The sequence below is a fragment of the Scyliorhinus torazame genome, chromosome 6 (genome assembly GCF_047496885.1).
Source record: "Scyliorhinus torazame isolate Kashiwa2021f chromosome 6, sScyTor2.1, whole genome shotgun sequence".
NCBI classification, from domain to species: domain Eukaryota; kingdom Metazoa; phylum Chordata; class Chondrichthyes; order Carcharhiniformes; family Scyliorhinidae; genus Scyliorhinus; species Scyliorhinus torazame.
The window spans coordinates 74,072,354-74,092,404 of record NC_092712.1 but is presented as its reverse complement, the minus strand read 5'-3'; the positions used below and the strand labels follow the sequence as shown (position 1 = coordinate 74,092,404).

Here is a 20,051-nt window from a genome sequence, read left to right as displayed (position 1 = left end):
CGCTGAGAGCGCAGAGAGATCACGCTGAGACAGAGAGTGCGTTGAAAGAGAGAGCGCGCCGAGAGAGAGAGTGTGCTGAGACAGAGAGCGCGCCGAGAGAGAGAGCGTGCTGAGACAGAGAGCGCGCCGAGAGTGAGAGCGCTGAGAGAGAGAGAGAGCGCTGAGAGAGAGAGAGCGCAGAGAGGGCACGCTGAGAGAGAGAGCACGCTGAGACAGAGAGCGCGCTGAGACAGAGAGCGCGCTGAGACAGAGAGCGCGCTGAGACAGAGAGCGCGCTGAGACAGAGAGCGCGCTGAGACAGAGAGCGCGCTGAGACAGAGAGCGCGCTGAGACAGAGAGCGCACTGAGAGAGAGAGCGTGCTGAGAGAGAGAGCGCGCTGAGAGAGAGAGCGCGCTGAGGCAGAGAGCACGCTGAGACAGAGAGCGCGCTGAGAGAGAGCGCTGAGAGAGAGAGCGCTGAGACAGAGAGCGCGATGAGAGAGAACGCTGAGACAGAGAGCGCGCCGAGAGACAGAGCGCGCTGAGACAGAGAGCGCGTTGAGACTGAGGGCGCGTCGAGACTGAGGGCGCGTCGAGACTGAGGGCGCGCCGAGACAGAGAGCGCGCTGAGACAGAGAGCGCGCCGAGTCAGAGAGCGTGCTGAGAGAGCGCAGTGTGCGCGCTGAGAATGAGTGCGCGCTGAGAGAGCGCGCTGAGAGAAAGAGCGCGCTGAGAGAGAGCATGCTGAGAGAGAGCGCGCTGAGAAAGAGAGCGCGCTGAGAGAGAGAGAGCGCGCTGAGAATGAGTGCGCGCTGAGAGAGAGCGCGCTGAGAGAGAGAGCGCGCTGAGACAGAGAGCGCGCTGAGAAGAGAGAGCGTGCCAAGAGAGAGTGCGTGCCAAGAGAGAGAGCGTGCTGAGACAGAGAGCGCGATGAGAGAGAGAGAGCGCAGAGAGAGCGCCCTGAGTGAGAGAGAGAGAGCACGCTTAGAGAGAGAGCGCGCTTAGAGAGAGAGCGCGCTTAGAGAGAGAGCGCGCTGAGAGGGAGAGCATGCTGAGAGAGAGAGCGCGCTGAGAGAGCGTGCTGAGACAGAGAGCGCGCCCTGAGTGAGAGCCGCCGAGACAGAGGGCGCGGAGAGAGCGCGTGCTGAGATAGAGAGCGCCCTGAGATAGAGAGCGCCCTGAGAGAGAGAGCGCCCTGAGAGAGAGAGCGCCCTGAGAGAGAGAGAGAGAGCGCTTAGAGAGAGAGCGCGCTGAGAGAGAGAGCGCGCTGAGACAGAAAGCGCGCTGAGAGAGAGAGCGCGCTGAGAGAGAGAGCGCGCTGAGACAGAGAGCGCGCTGAGACAGAGAGCGCGCTGAGACAGAGAGCGCGCTGAGACAGAGAGCGCGCTGAGACAGAGAACGCGCTGAGACAGAGAACGCGCTGAGACAGAGAACGCGCTGAGACAGAGAGCGCGCTGAGACAGAGAGCGCGCTGAGACAGAGAGCGCGCTGAGAAGAGCGCGCTGAGACAGAGAGCGCGCTGAGAAGAGCGCGCTGAGACAGAGAGTGCGCTGAAAGAGAGAGCGTGCCGAGAGAGAGAGCGTGCTGAGACAGAGAGCGTGCCGTGAGTGAGAGCTGCCGAGACAGAGAGCGTGCTGAGAGAGAGCGCGTGCTGAGAGAGAGAGCGCGTGCTGAGAGAGAGCGCGCTGAGAGAGAGAGCGTGCAGAGCAAGACAGCGTGCTGAGAGAGAGCGCATGCTGAGCGAGAGAGCGTGATGAGAGAGAGAGAGCGCTGAGAGAAAGAGCGCTTAGAGAGAGAGCGCTGACAGAAGAGCGGGATGAGAGAGAGTGCTGACAGAAGAGCGGGATGAGAGAGAGCACGCTGACAGAAGAGCGGGATGAGAGAGAGAGCGCTGACAGAAGAGCGGGATGAGAGAGAGCACGCTGAGAGAGAGAGCGTGCTGAGAGAGAATGCGTGCGGAGAGAGAAAGCGCGCGGAGAGAGAGAGGAGTGAGCGCGGAGGGAGAGGAGTGAGCGTGGAGCGAGCGCGGAGCGAGAGGAGTGAGCGCGGAGCGAGAGGAGTGAGCGCGCTGAGACAGAGTGAGCGCGCTGAGACAGATAGAGCGCGCTGAGAGAGAGCCTGCTGAGAGAGAGAGCGCGCTGAGAGAGAGAGCACGCTGAGAGGGAGCACGCTGTGAGAGCGCTGACTGCAGGATGAGAGCGCTGAGAGAGCGCTGAGGGAGGGCGCTGAGAGAGAGCGCTGAGAGAGAGCGTGCTGAGAGAACGCGCTGAGAGAACGCGCTGAGAGAACGCGCTGAGAGAACGCGCTGAGAGAACGCGCTGAGTGAGAGAGCGCGCTGAGAGAGAGAGAGCGCGCTGAGAGAGAGAGCGCACTGAGAGAGAGAGCATGCTGAGAGAGAGAGCATGCTGAGAGGGAGAGCGCGCTGAGAGGGAGAGCGCGCTGAGAGGGAGAGCGCGCTGAGAGGGAGAGCGCGCTGAGAGGGAGAGCGCGCTGAGAGGGAGAGCGCGCTGAGAGGGAGAGCGCGCTGAGAGGGAGAGCACGCTGAGAGGGAGAGCGCGCTGAGAGGGAGAGCGCGCTGAGGGAGGGCGCTGAGGGAGGGCGCTGAGAGAGAGCGCTGAGAGAGAGCGTGCTGAGAGAACGCGCTGAGTGAGAGAGCGCGCTGAGAGAGAGAACGTGCTGAGAGAGTGAGAGCGTGATGAGAGAGGGAGAGCGCGCTGAGAGGGAGAGCGCGCTGAGAGGGAGAGCGCGCTGAGAGGGAGAGCGCGCTGAGGGAGGGCGCTGAGGGAGGGCGCTGAGAGAGAGCGCTGAGAGAGAGCGTGCTGAGATAACGCGCTGAGTGAGAGAGCGCGCTGAGAGAGAGAACGTGCTGAGAGAGTGAGAGCGTGATGAGAGAGTGAGAGCGCGCTGAGAGAGGGAGAGCGCGCTGAGAGGGAGAGCGCGCTGAGAGGGAGAGCGCGCTGAGAGGGAGAGCGCGCTGAGAGGGAGAGCGCGCTGAGAGGGAGAGCGCGCTGAGAGGGAGAGCGCGCTGAGAGGGAGAGCGCGCTGAGAGGGAGAGCGCGCTGAGAGGGAGAGCGCGCTGAGAGGGAGAGCGCGCTGAGAGGGAGAGCGCGCTGAGAGGGAGAGCGCGCTGAGGGGGAGAGCGCGCTGAGAGGAAGAGCACGTTGAGAGAGCGCACTGAGAGGGAGAGCACGCTGAGAGAGCGTGCTGAGAGAGAGAGCGTGCTGAGAGAGAGAACGTGCTGAGAGAGAGAGCGTGATGAGAGAGTGAGAGCGCGCTGAGAGAGAGAGAGCACGCTGAGAGAGAGCATGCTGAGAGAGAGCGCTGAGAGAAAGAGCGCTTAGAGAGAGAGCGCTGACAGAAGAGCGGGAGAGAGTGCTGACAGAAAAGCGGGATGAGAGAGAGCACGCTGAGAGAGAGAGAGAGAGAGAGAGAGAGCGCTGAGAGAGCCGCTGAGAGAGAGCGTGCTGAGAGAGAAAGCGCGCGGAGAGAGAAAGCGCACGGAGAGAGCAGGCGGAGCGAGCACGCGAGAGCGAGCGTGCGGATAGAGCCCGTGGAGAGCATGCGGAGAGCAAGCGGAGAGAGGGTGCAGAGAGAGAGAGAGCGTGCGGAGAGAGCGTGCTTAGAGAGAGCACTGAGAGAGAGCGCTGAGTGCTGAGAGAGAGCGTTGAGAGAGAGCGCGCTGAGAGAGAGAGCACGCTGAGAGAGAGAGAGCGTGCTGAGAGAGAGAGCGCGCTGAGAGAGAGAGCGCGCTGAGAGAGAGAGCGCGCTGAGAGAGAGAGCGCGCTGAGAGAGAGAGCGCGCTGAGAGAGAGAGCGCGCTGAGAGAGAGAGCGCGCTAAGAGAGAGCGCGCTGAGAGCGCGCTGAGAAAGAGCGCGCTGAGAGAGAGCACGCTGAGAGAGAGAGAGCGCGCTGAGAGAGCGCTGAGAGAGAGAGCGTGCTGAGAGAGGAGTGAGCGCGGAGCGAGAGGAGTGAGCGCGGAGAGGAGTGAGCGTGGAGAGAGAGGAGTGAGCGCGGAGAGAGAGGAGTGAGCGCGGAGAGAGAGGAGTGAGCGTGGAGAGAGAGGAGTGAGCGTGGAGAGAGGAGTGAGCGCGGAGCGAGAGGAGTGAGCGCGGAGCGAGAGGAGAGAGCGCGGAGCGAGAGGAGTGAGCGCGGAGCGAGAGGAGTGAGCGCGGAGAGAGAGGAGTGAGCGCGGAGAGAGAGGAGTGAGCGCGGAGAGAGAGGAGTGAGCGCGGAGAGAGAGGAGTGAGCGCGGAGAGAGAGGAGTGAGCGCGGAGAGAGAGGAGTGAGCGCGGAGAGAGAGGAGTGAGTGCAGAGAGGAGTGAGTGCTGAGAGAGAGAGAGAGAGACAGAGAGAGAGAGAAAACAGTCGATGTCTGAAATGTTTTGTAGTAGTAATTCTAAATCATGTAAATGTAATCCTGCGTGTTTAAATTTTCTTTTCTTAATTACTGTTTTTATTTACTATTTGACTATCTCCACAATGGAATTTACTAATTATTGAATAAAAGCAAATTACTGCATATGCTGGAATCTGAAACGAAAGGGAAAATGCTGGAAAATCTCAGCAGGTCTGGCAGCATCTGTTGGGAGAGAAAGAAGCTAACCTTTCGAGTCCGGTGACTCTTTGTCAAAGGTAACAGACAGAGAAAGTGGGAAATATTTATACTGTGGAGTGAGAATGAAAGATGAGTCATAGCCACAGAAACCCAGGGAAACCGGGTGCTAATAGCCACAGAAACCAAGGGGAAAGACTGCTCAAGGCAGACCCCAGAGAGAACAAAAGGTGTGAAAGGTCAAACAGCAGGGAAACTAACATCAGAGGGTGAACTGTAGATGTGGGGGAAGGGGAAGGGGGAAGCAAAGAAGAGAAAGGTTAAGGAAAGGTGGATAAGATTGCGGGGGGGGGGGGGGGGGGGGTTAAATATCTATTAAGAAAGAAAGAAATGGTAAAAGACTAATTATTGAAATCTATATCAGTCCATGTGCTAATGAAGGGATAACTTTCTGAAAAGGCATACAGAATTTGTTCAGGAAATATGAATGCATGTTAGCTGCATCTTGCCAGATAATCCAAGTAGAATGAATTATTCTTGAAACTCATGAATAAATGTCTCACATGCTAGGGGTTTTATTTGAGTCTTTGTTCAAACCCATTTTCAAAGACTAAGGGCGCAATCTAACGGAAAGGTTTGTAAGTGGTATTTGTGGTGGGTTTTGCTGGGTATTTCCCCCCGGCTCTGTCGATGAGTTCCCCACGGCTAGCTAACCACAATTAACCACTTCTTTGAGCCCTGGGGAGTTTCCCCCGGGTCAGGCCCATACTTAAGAATTTTTTCCATCACCGGGGAGCTGAACATGCTTGCCAGATCGACTCCTCAGAGATTGGGCCACCATTTTGAAAAGGTTACCCGATCTCTGTGACCTTGAAGGTACCCCAGACCCGCACCCCCCCCCGCCCCCCCCACCCATGGGCAATGTTACCCCACCCACCCACGGGCAATGTTACCCACCACACAAATGGGCATTACCCCACACCCACCAAGCGAGGATACGCCACTATGGGGTCGCTCAGGACCCCCCTTTTAGACCTTCCCTTGTCTCTCTTCAGCCCCCTTCCCCATCAGGACCCCCCATCCTTCACATCCCCCAAACCTCCTGGAGGCTCTTTCATGCCCCCCCTTCACCACCCCCCCACGCTTCATAACCCTTCCCCAACCTTCCTTTCCTGTGCATGCCCCCCCCTTAGGTGCTGACCCTTGGCACTGCCACCCTTGACACTGCTCCTGCCAATGTCACTTGGGTACCTTGGCAGTGTCAGGGTGGCAGTGCCAATGTGCACAGATGGCAGAGGGAAAGCCAGGGCGCCACCCTGCCCTTTCCCTGACCACCCAGTGATCTCCAATGGCCTGGGAGACCACCCCCCCCAGCCCCCCAGATGCCGTGATGCCTGGTCCACGTTTGTGCGGACCACTACTAATCACTGCCCACGTGATCGCTTGCTGTGGAGCCGGTTACATCACGAGAGAAGATAGGGGGTCCTTCCCGTTTACGATATGGAGATTGGCCTAAGTTGGAGATTATTGGTTTCTTGTCACATTGCTGTGGGATCGGGATCTCGCTTACGGGTGCCCGCCGGTTAGCTCGGAAACCGGTCGGTGCCTGGCATAATTCCGGATTTTGGATACTCCAGTGATCTAATCGGCTCACAAGGATTCATACCCGGCTTGGCATGGCCGTTAGATTGCGCCTTAAGACTTTAATCATATTTCAAAGAGTTGCTAATTCTAATTTGATTGCCACTATTTAGGGCAGGCATTTTCACCGCCTTGTCCAGTAACTACAGGTATAAAGTGTTCCATCGCAATACTGATTTTATGCTCATTTGAAATTTTTGAATCATTGGCTTCAAGGTCATTGGCACTCACATTAGTTGATGTAATACCGAAAGAATTTCTTACTGATGTTAAAATCATAATTTTCTTTTACCCCCTTGTAAATGTTTGTATACTTATCGCAACAAACCACTTCACCTTTCTCTCTGCAGGATTTACAATTTTTTAAAAAAGATTTACATCTGATCATTTGCTCACTCATTTGAAGAGCTACTTGTTTGCTATAATTCTGGGCATAGATTTTTAAATGTTCCTGATTAAAATCTGCATAAATCATTGATGTACAAACTTCTTCAGGGAAAAAAAACAGAACAGCCTGTATGCTGGGAGGTGGTGAAGTGGCGGTATTTTCACTAGACTAGTAGTCCAGAAAACGAGGGCAAGATTTGGGGACCGGGGTTCAAATCCCACCATGGCAAATGGTGAAATTTGAATTCCATTTTAAAAAAATCTCGAATTAAAAGCCTAATGATGATCACGAAACCATTGTTGATTGTTGTAAAAACTCATTTGGTTCACTGACGTCCTTCAGGGAAGGAAATCTGCCGCCTTACCCTGTCTGGCCTACACGTGACTCCGGATCCAGAGAGAAGTGGTTGGCTCTCAAATGCCTTCTGAAATGGAGGGCAGTTACAGATGAGCAACAAATGGTCACCCAGCCAAAGATGCCCACATAGAATTTACAGTGCAGAAGGAGGCCATTCGGCCCATCGAGTCTGCACCGGCTCTTGGAAAGAGCACCCGACCCAAGGTCAACACCTCCACCCTATCCCCATAACCCAGTAACTCCAAACAACACTAAGGGAGATTTTGGACACAAAGGGCAATTTATCATCGCCAATCCACCTAACCTGCACATCTTTGGACTGCGGGAGGAAACCGGAGCACCGGAGGAAACCCACGCACACACGGGGAGGATGTGCTGACTCCGCACAGACAGTGACCCAAGCCGGAATCGAACCTGGGACCCTGGAGCTGTGAAGCAATTGTGCTATCCACAATGCTACTGTGCTGCATGAATTTTTTTGAAATGCTGTAGTTAAACTGAAACTTGCCAGAAGATTCTGGACGGATGATCTTTGAACGATATCAGAAATGTTGAAGAGTACATATTAAGCAGCTGTCAACAACTGCGTCAACTTTCAAATCTTCATTAAGTTGAATTTCAATGATTAAGTGAAGTTATTGAGTGACAAGTGCCATATTGTTCTATTCAGGGGAAGGGGTGTGGAGGTTTTTGTTGATCAGTGCTAACTTATCTGCTCTCAGCCATTGTGCCAGTAGAAGTGCTGATGTATCCGAGAAATCTTGGGTAAGGGGGCAGGAAACTCAGTTAGGGTCTTTGTTTCTGTCATGCTACAGTGGCCTCTACTTGAACCGCACATAGAATCATAAAGGATTACAACGTGGAGACAGGCTCTTCGGCCAACTTGTCCATGCCACCCAGTTTTTACCATTAAGCTAGTCCCAATTGCCCACATTTGGCCCATATCCCTCCATACCCATCTTACCCATAAAACTGTCCAAATGGACAACATTGTATGTGCCTCTACTGCTGCATCTGACAGCTCATTCCAGACACTCACCACCCTCTGTGTTCGAGAAAGTCTGGACCCTTTTGTATTTCTCTCCTCTCACCTTAAACCTATGCCCTCTAGCTTTAGACTCCCCTACCTCTGGGAAAAGATGTTGACTATCTACCTTATCTATGCCCCTCATTATTTTCTAGACCTCTGTAAGATCAGCTCTAAGCCTCCTACTCTCCAGGGAGAAAAGTCCCAGTCGATCCAGCCTCTCCTTCTAACTCAAACCATTAAGTCCCGATAGCATCCTATTAAATGTAAATCTTTTCTGCACTCTTTCTAGTTTAATAATATCCTTTCTATAATAGGGTGTAGATGTGCAGATCTCTTGTGAGGATAGGATCAGGCTCACCTGATGCTACTCAAGACTCACATTCTAATGAGATGCCAGAAGGTGACTGGAACCCAGCAAGTACTATATCGCATTAGGGAGTCAGCATGTTCTGCAGAGTGGAGGGCGGGGGTAGGATAACATTTGCAACAACCAACATTTTTGTTCATGTATCCTTTAAACAAATCATTATTAGACTTAATTAGCTCCTGGATGCCAAACTGACTTACCTTGGATGCTGCTCCTCCATTGATGATGGACTTCACAAATATGCCCAAATCAGCATGGTTCTCTTTTGATCGATTACCTTTGACACTAACCCCAAGACCTGCAGATCCAGTGTCATTGAGAGGAATTTCAAAAGTCAAGAACTCCCTGGTACCATCAGGTGTAAGTACTAAATCATCATCCTCTGCTTTCTAATATAGAAAAATATAAATGTACATAAACATAAAACAGGTTAGATTTTCAAAATATTGTCTGTTGTACATCAGCTTTTAAATCAAATACTAAATGAGGTAGCTTCCTTCCTTATTAATAGATTAGACAACATTTCAAAGGCAATAAACTATTTGAACTGCATTTTGCTGTTGGCATTAATTCATTCCCAACAATAATTACAGTTTTGCAAAAACGAGATCTGAACTAAAGATTTGCATGATCGATTTTGATTTTATAAACTTACATTCCAAACTAGACCATTTTAAATTTACCCATAATGGCAGTGAGTATAAATGGAGTTTGTTACTAAAGCTGCAGCAAAAAATAATGATACGTGCATCTAATATTTCAGCAACTTTATTTGCAACAGCGAGAAACAGATGCTTGGTCGACGGCAACACACTTTTAAGAAACAGCTACTACATCCTGCATTGAGAATAGGAATGGAATTCTAAAAATGTAATGGGCGAAGATGTCACCTTCATCCAAATCTTTGAGATCTTATGATGTTGGGGTTTAGAGAGTTAAAACATACCCAATTCCTCCTGTCTTCTGTTGGAAATTCTTAACACTTGCAAATGACCTTTAAAAGGTTTTGAAATTTCCATAGAAAGTTTCAAATTGCCTGACGCATTGCAAAAATAAATTCAGAAAATGTTGACAACGACTCCAACAAAGCCTACTATAAAGTTACAAATGTAAGGGTATGATAACTCCTGCGCTGGGAAAAGCCTGTATTTTCTTTTGTATGATGTCCCTTTGAGACTAAAGATGGTTGGGAGCATTCTGAATGAGGTTTAATTGGTTTTCTGATTATGACATCATTAGGTTCCATGTCACTCGAGGTTGCCAGGAGGAAGAACAGCGAAGAAACAAAAGGTAAATAGGTAGTTAATCATAGCGGGGTTGTGTCAGCTAATGTTTTCTGTTTGTCAGTTCAGAACACACTGGGAATTTTTGCGAAGAGGAAACAAGTAATGTCCTCTCCAAATGGAATTGTTTTCTGCTTGGCGGCCTTCAAACAGTCCCTGCTGTTGAAGCACGTTTCTGAGAATAGAACAACGACTGTGCTACTTTGTGTGCTGTACAATTGGAAAGAGCAAAGAACTGAGGACAGAATGGGTAACAAATTGTGGACTGGACAAGACCTATTGCTGCTGTTCTAATGTCGCCAGAGTCCAGAGCGTCTAAAGGGGTTGGAGAAGGGAGGTTCTGGGGATTTTATGCCATGACGACTGCTGTGATCAAAGTGAAAGAAGGTTGGTAGACATAGCCCTATTGCTGGTAACCATGTCAGAGAACTTTGGATGAAATACGACTGCTCATGAAGGTGACTCAAGGGCTGAAATAATTGAGCGGGAAGTGAGACACACTACATAGTGGAGGCTGCGTTAGAAATACTGAGATTGCATGGGATCCCAAATTTGTGCAGCAATTAATGCAAATACTTATTATGTCAGGTGCATCTTTGTGGTATTGACTAGTTAAAGTGAAATTTACCTTTTTGCTTGAAATTAATTAATGTTCAAATTATATTAATTTTAGACAACTTATGTACATTAGTTATCCTGAATGATGAGTGCAGCTCCAACAACACTCAAGAAGCTTGACACTATCCAGGGCAAAGTAGCCCATTTGATTGGCACCAATCCACAAGCATTCACTTCCTCCACCACCGATACATACTGGCAGTAGTGTGTACCTTTACAATATACACTGCAGGAATTCACCAAGTCACCTCACAGCACCTTCCAAACCCATGCCTACTATCACCTAGAAGGACAAGGGCAGCAGATTAAAGAGAACACCACCACCTGGAAGTTCACCTCCAAGCTACCAACCGTCCTGAATTAGAACTATGTCGCCATTTGTTCACTGTCGCTGGGACAAAATACTGGAACTCTAACAGCGCTGTGGGTAGACCTACACCACATGAACTGCAGCGGTTCAAGAAGACAACTCCTTTTCAAAGACAGTTAGGCAATAAATGGTGGCCTAAGCAAGTGACGCCCACATTCCAAGAATGAACAAAACAATGAATCTAGACTTTTGTGCATTCCTCCCGATTCCTTCCCTCTGATTCAGCATGAGCAACAGGGCCTTTAACCATCATGGCCTTGCATTCCGAATGTACACATTACATTTCTCCCCACTTCAAAGCATCCCCAAAACCTACCTCTTGGACCTTATATTGGACTATTCCTCTTCAAGTTTCCTCTCCCTTTAATAGCTTGATTTCTATTACTAACTGCATCGCTATCCCAGTTTGTGCAGTTTCTCGACATACTTTTCAGCAGTCGAGGCTTTTCTACAGTCAAGGCATTGAGAAAATGCGCGTCGTAATGATGTAAAGAAATAAGAAAAAACTTGTACTTGACTGTTCCAGCCACATCCTCAGGACAAAGTTTTATTCGTGAAGTATAACTGCACTTTTTACTAAGCCGATGTGCATGCAGCAAATAGTTCACATGGGAAAGCTAACAGGTAGATGATTAGAGCCTCTGAAAAACAGAACCACAGTCAATGCATCGCTGACAGTGGTCACCGGGTCTATTTACAACATGACAAGTATATGTGAAAGGTAGAACATAGGAATTTATATTGGAAGTACAGAAATGAGCACAGAACACAGGGCTTTAAAGTGGGAAATGGATGTACTATTGCCAGGTTTGCGGATGACACAAAAATAGGTGGGAAGGCAAGTAGTTGCGGTTGACACAAAGTCTAGAGGAATATAGACAGAATGAGTTAGTGAGCAAAAACTTGGCAGATGGAATATAATGTAGGAAAATGTGAAGTTAATCATTTTGGTGGGAAGAACAAAGGAACCGAATATTCAAATACAGAAAGGCTTCAGAAAGCAGCAGCACGGCAGGATTTGTGAGTCCTTCTGCATAAATCAAAAAGTTAGCTTGCAAGTTGGTAAGTAATGGGGAAGGCAAATGGAACATTGGCCTTTAACTATAACAAGGTGACGAAAATAAACGAGGTATTCAAGGCCTTTTATGAAGAGCTGTACAGATCCCAGCCCCCAGCGGGGGAAGAGGGGATGAGACGATTCCTAGATCAGCTGAGATTCCCGAGGGTGGAGGAGCAAGAGGTGGCTGGTTTGGGGGCACCAATTGGGTTGGAGGAGCTGAGCAAGGGTTTGGGGAGCATGCAGGCGGGGAAGGCCCCGGGACCGGACGGATTCCCGGTGGAGTTCTACAGGAAGTACGCAGACCTGTTGGCCCCGCTACTGGTGAGGACCTTTAATGAGGCAAGAGAGGAGGGGACCCTGCCCACGACAATGTCAGAAGCGACAATTTCTTTGATCCTAAAGCGGGACTAGGACCCACTGCAATGTGGATCGTACAGGCCAATCTCGCTCCTCAATGTGGATGCAAAGTTGCTGGCAAAAGTGCTGGCCACGAGGATCGAGGACTGCGTCCCGGGGGTAATCCACGAGGACCAGACGGGATTTGTAAAGGGCAGGCAACTAAACACCAATGTGCGGCGGCTCTTAAACGTGATAATGATGCCATCGGAGGAGGGAGAGGCGGAGATAGTGGCAGCTATGGACGCGGAGAAGGCCTTTGACTGAGTAGAGTGGGAGTACCTTTGGGAGGTGCTGCGTAGGTTTGGGTTCGGGGTAGGGTTTATCAATTGGGTTAAGCTCCTTTACAGAGCCCCGATGGCGAGTGTAGTGACGAACCGGCAGAGGTCGGAGTACTTTCAACTGTACCGAGGGACGAGGCAGGGGTGCCCCCTGTCCCCCCGTTGTTCGCCTTGGCGATCGAACTACTGGCCATGTCATCGAGGGAGTCTAATAAATGGAGGGGGGTGGTCAGAGGGGCAGAAGAGCATCGGGTGTCGCGATATGCGGATGACCTGTTGCTGTACGTGGCGGATCCAATGGAGGGGATGCAGACTCTGAGGGAGTTTGGAGAGTTTTCGTGCTATAAGCTCAATGTAGGGAAGAGTGAGCTCTTTGTATTACAGGCGGGGGACCAAGAAAGAGGGATAGGGGACCTACCGCTGAGGAGGGCGGAGGGGAGCTTTCGGTATCTGGGGATCCAGATAGCCAGGAGTTGGGGGACCCTACATAAACTGAATCTGACGAGGTTGGTGGAGCAAATGGAGGAGGATTTCAAAAGATGGGACATGTTACCGCTCTCGCTGGCGGGTAGAGTGCAGTCGGTCAAAATGGTGGTCCTTCCGAGGTTTCTGTTTGTGTTTCAGTGCCTTCCCATCGTGATCACTAAGGCCTTTTTTAAGAGAGTAGGCAGGAGTATTATGGGGTTTGTGTGGGCGAATAAGACCCCGAGAGTAAGGAGAGGGTTCCTGGAACGCAGTAGGGACCGAGGAGGGTTGGCGCTGCCAAACCTGGGGAGCTACTACTGGGCAGCAAATGTGGCGATGATCCGCAAGTGGGTTATGGAGGGAGAGGGGGCGGCATGGAAGAGGATGGAGATGGCGTCCTGTAAAGGAACGAGCCTGGGGGCGTTGGTGACGGCACCGCTGCCGCTCTCGCCGACAAAGTATACCATGAGCCCGGTGGTGGCGGCAACGCTAAGGATCTGGGGCCAATGGAGACGGCACCAGGGTGCAATGGGAGCATCGGTGTGGTCCCCGATCAGGGGTAACCACCGGTTTGTCCCGGGGAAGATGGACGAGGGGTTCCAGAGCTGGCATCGGGCGGGGATTGGAAGAATGGGGGACCTGTTCATCGACGGGACGTTTGCGAGCCTAGGGGCACTGGAGGAGAAGTTCGAGTTATCCCCGGGAAATGCCTTTAGATATATGCAGGTGAGGGCTTTTGTGAGGCGACAGGTGAGGGAATTCCCGTTGCTCCCGGCACAAGAAGTTCAAGATAGGGTGATCTCGGGTGTATGGGTCGGGGAGGGCAAGGTGTCGGAAATACACCAGGAGTTGAAGGAAGAGGGGGAAGCGCTGGTAGAAGAGTTGAAGGGTAAATGGGAGGAGGAGCTGGGGGAGGAGATCAAGGAAGGTCTGTGGGCTGATGCCCTAGGTAGGGTTAATTCCTCCTCCTCATGTGTCAGGCTCAGCCTGATACAATTTAAGGTGGTCCACAGAGCGCACTTGACGGGGGCGAGGTTGAGTAGGTTCTTTGGGGTAGAGGACAGATGTGGAAGGTGCGCAGGGAGCCCGGCGAACCATGTCCATATGTTTTGGTCATGCCCGGCACTGGAGGGGTTCTGGAGAGGAGTGTCGGGACAAATATCTCAGGTGGTGAAAGTCCGGGTCAAGCCAAGCTGGGGGCTAGCAATATTTGGAGTAGTGGACGAACCGGGAGTGCAGGAGGCGAAAGAGGCCGGCATTCTGACCTTTGCGTCCCTAGTAGCCCGGCGAAGGATCTTGCTAATGTGGAAGGAGGCGAAGCCCCCCCCAGCCTGGAGGCCTGGATAAATGATATGGCTGGGTTCATAAAGTTGGAAAGGATTAAGTTTGCCTTGAGGGGGTCTGCGCAGGGGTTCTACAGGCGGTGGCAACCGTTCCTAGACTATCTCGCGGAGCGTTAGAGGAAGGTCGGTCAGCAGCAGCAGCAACCTTTGGGGGGGGGGGGGGGGGCGGCGGCGTGGAGGGGACGTCCTGGGAGGGGGGGGGGAAAGGGGGGACTGCCTGGGAGGGTGGATGAGCAAGAGATAACATGAAGGGTTGGGGAAACTGGCACGTACGGGTGAGGGCCAGTGTACAAAGCTGTGTAAATATATCATTTTGCCATGTATATATCTTGCTCTGCGCGATTTCTCGTTTAAAATTTTTTTTAAAAACTATAACAAGGCAAAATTAATGGCTCTTTACTTAAATGAGCAGTGCATTCTGCACAAAATAAATGAATTAACGGCATGAATTGAGGTTAATGGGCATGATCGTATAGCCATTACAGAGATTGCAAGGAGATCAAAACTGGGAACTAAATATGCAGAGGTATGTGACTTTTCATAAGGACAAGCAGGAAGAAAAGGATGGTGGATTAACTTTGTTAGGATGAGATGGAATAGGTACAAGTGGAAGAAACAATCTTGTGGCCCTGGTGGAAGTGGTGTGTAAGCCCCTAACAGTGGGCGGGAATCTTCGACCTCCCAGCTGCGTGTTTCTTGTCAGCGGGAGGCAGCATGGTGCTCCCTGATGGTGGATTCTCTACTCCTACTACTGTCAATGGAAATTTCCATTGAAGCTACCCCACACCCTCGGGAAATCCGCAGGCGGGGATTTGCTCATGGTGGAACCATGGAATCCCGCCACCAGCGAATGGCCGGAAAATTCTAGCCAATAGCCAGGCTGCAAGGTGGAGAATAATTCAGAAGATAATGAGGGCCTGTAAAATAGGCAGTACTTTAATCATGTAGATTGGGAAACTCAAATTGGCAGAGGTACCATGAAGAGAATTCATAGAGTATATTTGGGGCAGTTTCCGAGAACAATGTGTTGTGGATCCAACCAGGGATCAGACTATTTTGGGTCTGGTAATGTGCAATGAGGCAGATTTTATAAAAGATCTTGAGAGTAAAAAATCCCCTAGAAAACAGTGAACATAACATGGTAGAATTTAGCATTCAATTTGAGAGTGAGGAACTTAGTCTACTGATCTCAGCAAAGATATACTGGCATTGGAAGCAGTCCAGATAAGGTTCATTAGGTTGATCCCAGCTATGGAGGCATTTTCTTGTGAGGGGAGGTTGATTAGATTGGGCTGTACTTAGTTGAGTTCAGAGGAATGAGAGGTGATCTTATTGAGACATACAGGATTCTCAGCAGGCAAGACAGAATGGATGATGAGATGTTGGTTTCCCCTTGTGGGTGAGTCTAAGACGAGAGGGCATAATCTCAGAGTAAGAGGTCAGCCATTTGAGATGGAAATGAGGAGGAATTTCTTCTCTCACAGGGTAGTGAATCTGGGGATTTCTTTACCACAGAGAGCTGTAGAGTAGAGGCTGGGTCTATAAGTATTTTAAAGGCTGGGATAAATAGATTTCTAAATAGTAAAGGAATCAAAGGTTATGGGGAGAAGGTGGGAAAGTGGAGTTGAGGATTATCATATGTCAGTCATAGAAACATGGAATGTACAATGCTGAAGGAGGCCATTCGGCCCATCGAGTCTGCACCGGCCCTTGGAAAGAGCACCCTACCCAAGCCCACACCTCCACCCTATCCCTGTAACCCACTGACCCCACTTAACCTTTTTGGACACTAAGAGCAATTTAGCATGGCCAATCCACCTAACCCTCACATCTTTGGACTGTGGGAAGAAACCGGAGCACTCGGAGGAAACTCACACACACACAGGGAGAACGTGCAGACTCTGCACAGACAGTGACCCAAGCCGGGACTCGAACCTGCAACCCTGGAGCAGTGAAGCAACTGTACTAACCACTTTTCTACCGTGCTGCCCAGTCATGATCTCATTGAATGGCGGAGGAGATTTGATAGGTTAAATGGCTGACTTTTGCAGGCTGGTTTAACTCAGTGGGCTAGACAGCTGGTTTGTGATGCAGAACAAATCCAGCAGCGCAGGTTCAATTCCCGCACCAGCTTACCCGAACAAGCGTCGGAATGTGGCGACTCGGGTCTTTTCACAGTAACTTCATACTTGTGACAATAAAAGGTTATTATTATTATTAGCTTATGGACATTGAATTATATCTACATCTATATCTGCTGGTCCACTTCTGCTATGCCTTCTAAACACACTTCAGCTGAAGAATACACTGTCTTCACTCTCTGCAATACCATCGAAGATAAAATATGCACCTGCACAATTCTGGATTAACAATGATTCTGGCAATATGGTTCCAGCAATGTGCTTTACCAATCTATAACTATTTCAAGAGCTGTTGGAGAGAAAACACACACTTTAGTATTAGTTCATGGCCCACTGAAGCTTAAAATGAAAGTCTTTAAATCCGAATAACCACTAGTACTTATGAAGCAAGTATGAAGAAACTGTTTATCAAATTCAGCAATCGCACAATTTCTATGGAACAGGGACAAAATTCAGCAACTTAGGGAGCACTATTAACTAGAGGACTAGTTTTATGAGCTTTCTCTGAATATGTTTGCAAGGTAACTTCCTGATACATTTCACTTATTTTCTCAAAGACTAAGGCATCCAATTCTCTCATATTCACGGGGGTCAGGTAGCTCAGTTGGATGGATTGTGGTTAAGAATGGCATTGATGGCACAGGTTCAATCCCTGTACCAGCTGTGGTACTTCATGGAGTCATATCCTCTTGCCTTGTCCTATGCTTGCAGTGGAGTGGTGTCCCTCAAGCTATATAGCCCCATGTCTTTGTCCAACTTGTGGACTATGGCTAATTACCTATGGCCCACCATTCTCTAATCTAACACATGAACCAGGAAAATACCATGTACTTCTTATCAATTATTCAAAGGGCTCAAAATACATTCATCACAATTCCATGAGGGACATTTGTATCACGAGTTTAAACTTGGTGGAAAGGAATTTTGCTTCACCCCAACACTAAACTGATAATGTAAATTGAGAGCTAGTCCAAGGCAAAACAGAGTGAGACTCTGAAAGTAGTAACAAAATCCAAACATCTAGATTTAGTCAAAAAGAGTAAGAGGTCTGGAGGATATGATGGGAATATGGAACATGAGGGGTACAGATGCAGTACAAGACACAAGAGAGACTGTCATTTGTTATGCTGTGGTGGGGAAAGCAGATAAAAATCATACTTAGGCAGTCAGGCTTCAGACTCAATCTTTAACTGGATCTAGGTGGCTGGGTTTTGAATAGGCAAGAGTTCTGGAGGGGTGGCGCGCTGGCAAGCACTGCTGCCGCACAGTGCCAGGGACCCATTTTCAATTCTGGCCTTGGGTCACTGCATAGAGTTTGTACATTCTCTCCGTGTCTACGAGGGTTTCTTCCGGGTGCTCCGGTTTCCTAGCATAGTCCAAAGATGCTCGGGGTAAATGCACATTATAAATTGCCCTTGGTGTCCAAGGATGGGCAAGTTAGGTTATGGAATTGTGAGGGTATGTTTGGGTGGGCATAGGTGGAGTGCTCATTCGAAGGGTCGGTGCAGACTCAATTGGCCAAGTGGCCTCCTTCTGCATTGTAGGGATTCTTTAATTTCTAAGAATAGGAGGTCTGCAAGTGGGCATTAGAGTCATTGAGCATTGCCATGACAAAACAATTCTGGATAACACCACAGCGGAGTTGAGGAGGCCAGCAACTTTATAGAGGTGGCAATAAGTGATCATGTTGATAAATAGGACACAGAGATTGAAGCTCAGTTCTGCACCACATTTCAGTGTAGAAATGTGCCCTCACCACAATCACCACTGGGCCACCAGAGAACAAGATTGACAAAGACAGCATTACATTGGATATGTTTCCACACTGTTGCGGCACAGATAGCTGGCCCCACTTTTGTGAACCATTGTGTCAGTTTTACAGAAAGAAAACACTGCAATCAGGTGCAAGTTCGCTTCTACAAAGTCAGTAGCAACGGCGAATAACTCATCTTGCGCGACTTTGGCCGTCCCGATGATTAACCGGAGGAAGTTGATGAATTCACGACCTAGAGAAAGGTAAAACAACACTGACCATCGGGCTCTGCCATTCAGTATGGTCAGGCTGATCAGCAACCTTAGTTCCACTTTCCCACCTGTTCTGAATATCCCTCGATTCGCTGAGACACCAAATATCGGTCTGTCTCAGCCTTAAATATCTTCAAAAATGGAGCAATCATAACCCTCTGGGGGAGAGAATTCCAAAGATTCAAAATCGTTCAAGTGAAGAAATCTTTCCTAATTCAGTCCTAAATAATTGACCCCTTTTTCTGAGACTGTGTTCGTGATTCCCCCAGCCAGGGGAAATAAACTCTCAGTATCTACATTCTCAAGCCCCTGAAGAACCTGGTGTATTTCAATAAAGCTGCCTCTCATTTTTCTGAACTCCAGAGAGTATAGATCCAATTTACTCGGTCTCTCATCAGAGAACAATTCGGTCATGTACCACTCCCGTGAACCTTGGTTGCATTGCCTCCACGGTCTCCTTCCTAAAATATGGAGACTAAAACTGCACACAGTATTCTATGTGTGGTCTCACTGAAGCCCTTCACAATTGCAGCAGGACTGCCTTACTCTTATACTCCAATCACTGTGCATGAGAGACCAACATGCCATTTGCCTTCCTAATTGCTTGTTGCATCCACATGGCAACTTGTGTTCCTTGTACGAGTATTTACACTGTTCGTTCACCCCTCTTTAGAAACAAAAAATTCTGCTTTTCTATTCCTCCTATCAAAGTGAATAATCTCACACTTCCCACATGATACGCCATCTGCCACCTTGTTGCCCACGTCACCTGCCGATATCTCTTTGCAACAGCTTTGTGCCCCCCTTCAGAGATTACACCCCGTGTTGTTACATCAACAAACGTAAATGCATTACTTTCTTTTTGTCTATGTATTGAGGTCCCAGCACTGATCCGAGCGGCACGCTACTAGTCACAGACTGCCAACTTGAAAATGCCCCATTTTATCCCGATCTTTGCTGCCGGTCTGGTAACCAATCCTCCAGCCATGCTGATATATTACCCCTTATCCTGTGCATCAACCTTCAGCGTGGCACCTTATCAAATACATTTTGGAAATAAAAGTGAGAAAGAAGAGGTGATAAGAAGCGGCGCTGGAGATGACGGAAAGCAAACTGCTGTAGAGGCAGGAAAACAGTAAAGGCAGAAAACATTCAGGAGGTGAGGCAACATCTGTGGAGAGAATGGAGAAGGCATTTGGACTCCAGCAGTTCCTCAGAACAGCATGGGAGTGGGATCAAAGTGAAGCCAAATTCAGGAGATGTGCTGATTTTGTTCAAATGAAACAAGAGAGCACAATGAAGCTGTTCAACAGAGCAGTGGACTATAACTTGTACTAACGGAATACAGTTGTTTGGAAAGATCCTGAAGCATGAAAAACAAAACTGGGTTCATACTTTGTTCAGAACTGGGAAAAACTCAGCTCATTAGACGAGGCTTCAAGCTTACGCTAAAACCATTTGAATAACCACCAGAACCAGCCCATTCTGGTGGCACCATAGAATGTAATTAATTGATTTTGGTGTTTCTATTAAAACATATCCCTTAGTGTATTAAGGGTCCTCACGTGGTACAGTTTTGATAAGGGTACCGAGTCCTCTGCCTGAGAATAACTGGATTTAAAAGCCACTGAAAATGACCGGAAGAAACACTGAACAATTTAATGGCTTCATTGCTGTACATTATTAAAATTAAGTTAGAAACCTTTTGCTAGGAAAAAACTTCTGAAACATGCTTATGCGGAAAGAGAATTAGCT

The 20,051-nt window shown here is 49.4% G+C and overlaps 1 protein-coding gene across 6 annotated transcripts in view; it reads right to left on the bottom strand.

Annotated features, from left to right (window-relative positions):
- pard3aa (par-3 family cell polarity regulator alpha, a) overlaps window positions 1–20,051 on the bottom strand; it is a 1,126,646-nt gene that overhangs the window by 373,847 nt on the left and 732,748 nt on the right. For all 6 annotated transcript variants that reach the window (XM_072508331.1, XM_072508330.1, XM_072508326.1 and 3 more), the window contains exon 13: window positions 8,515–8,703. In XM_072508331.1, coding sequence (XP_072364432.1) covers window positions 8,515–8,703 — 189 coding nt within the window. The remainder of the gene's footprint in view (window positions 1–8,514; window positions 8,704–20,051) is intronic.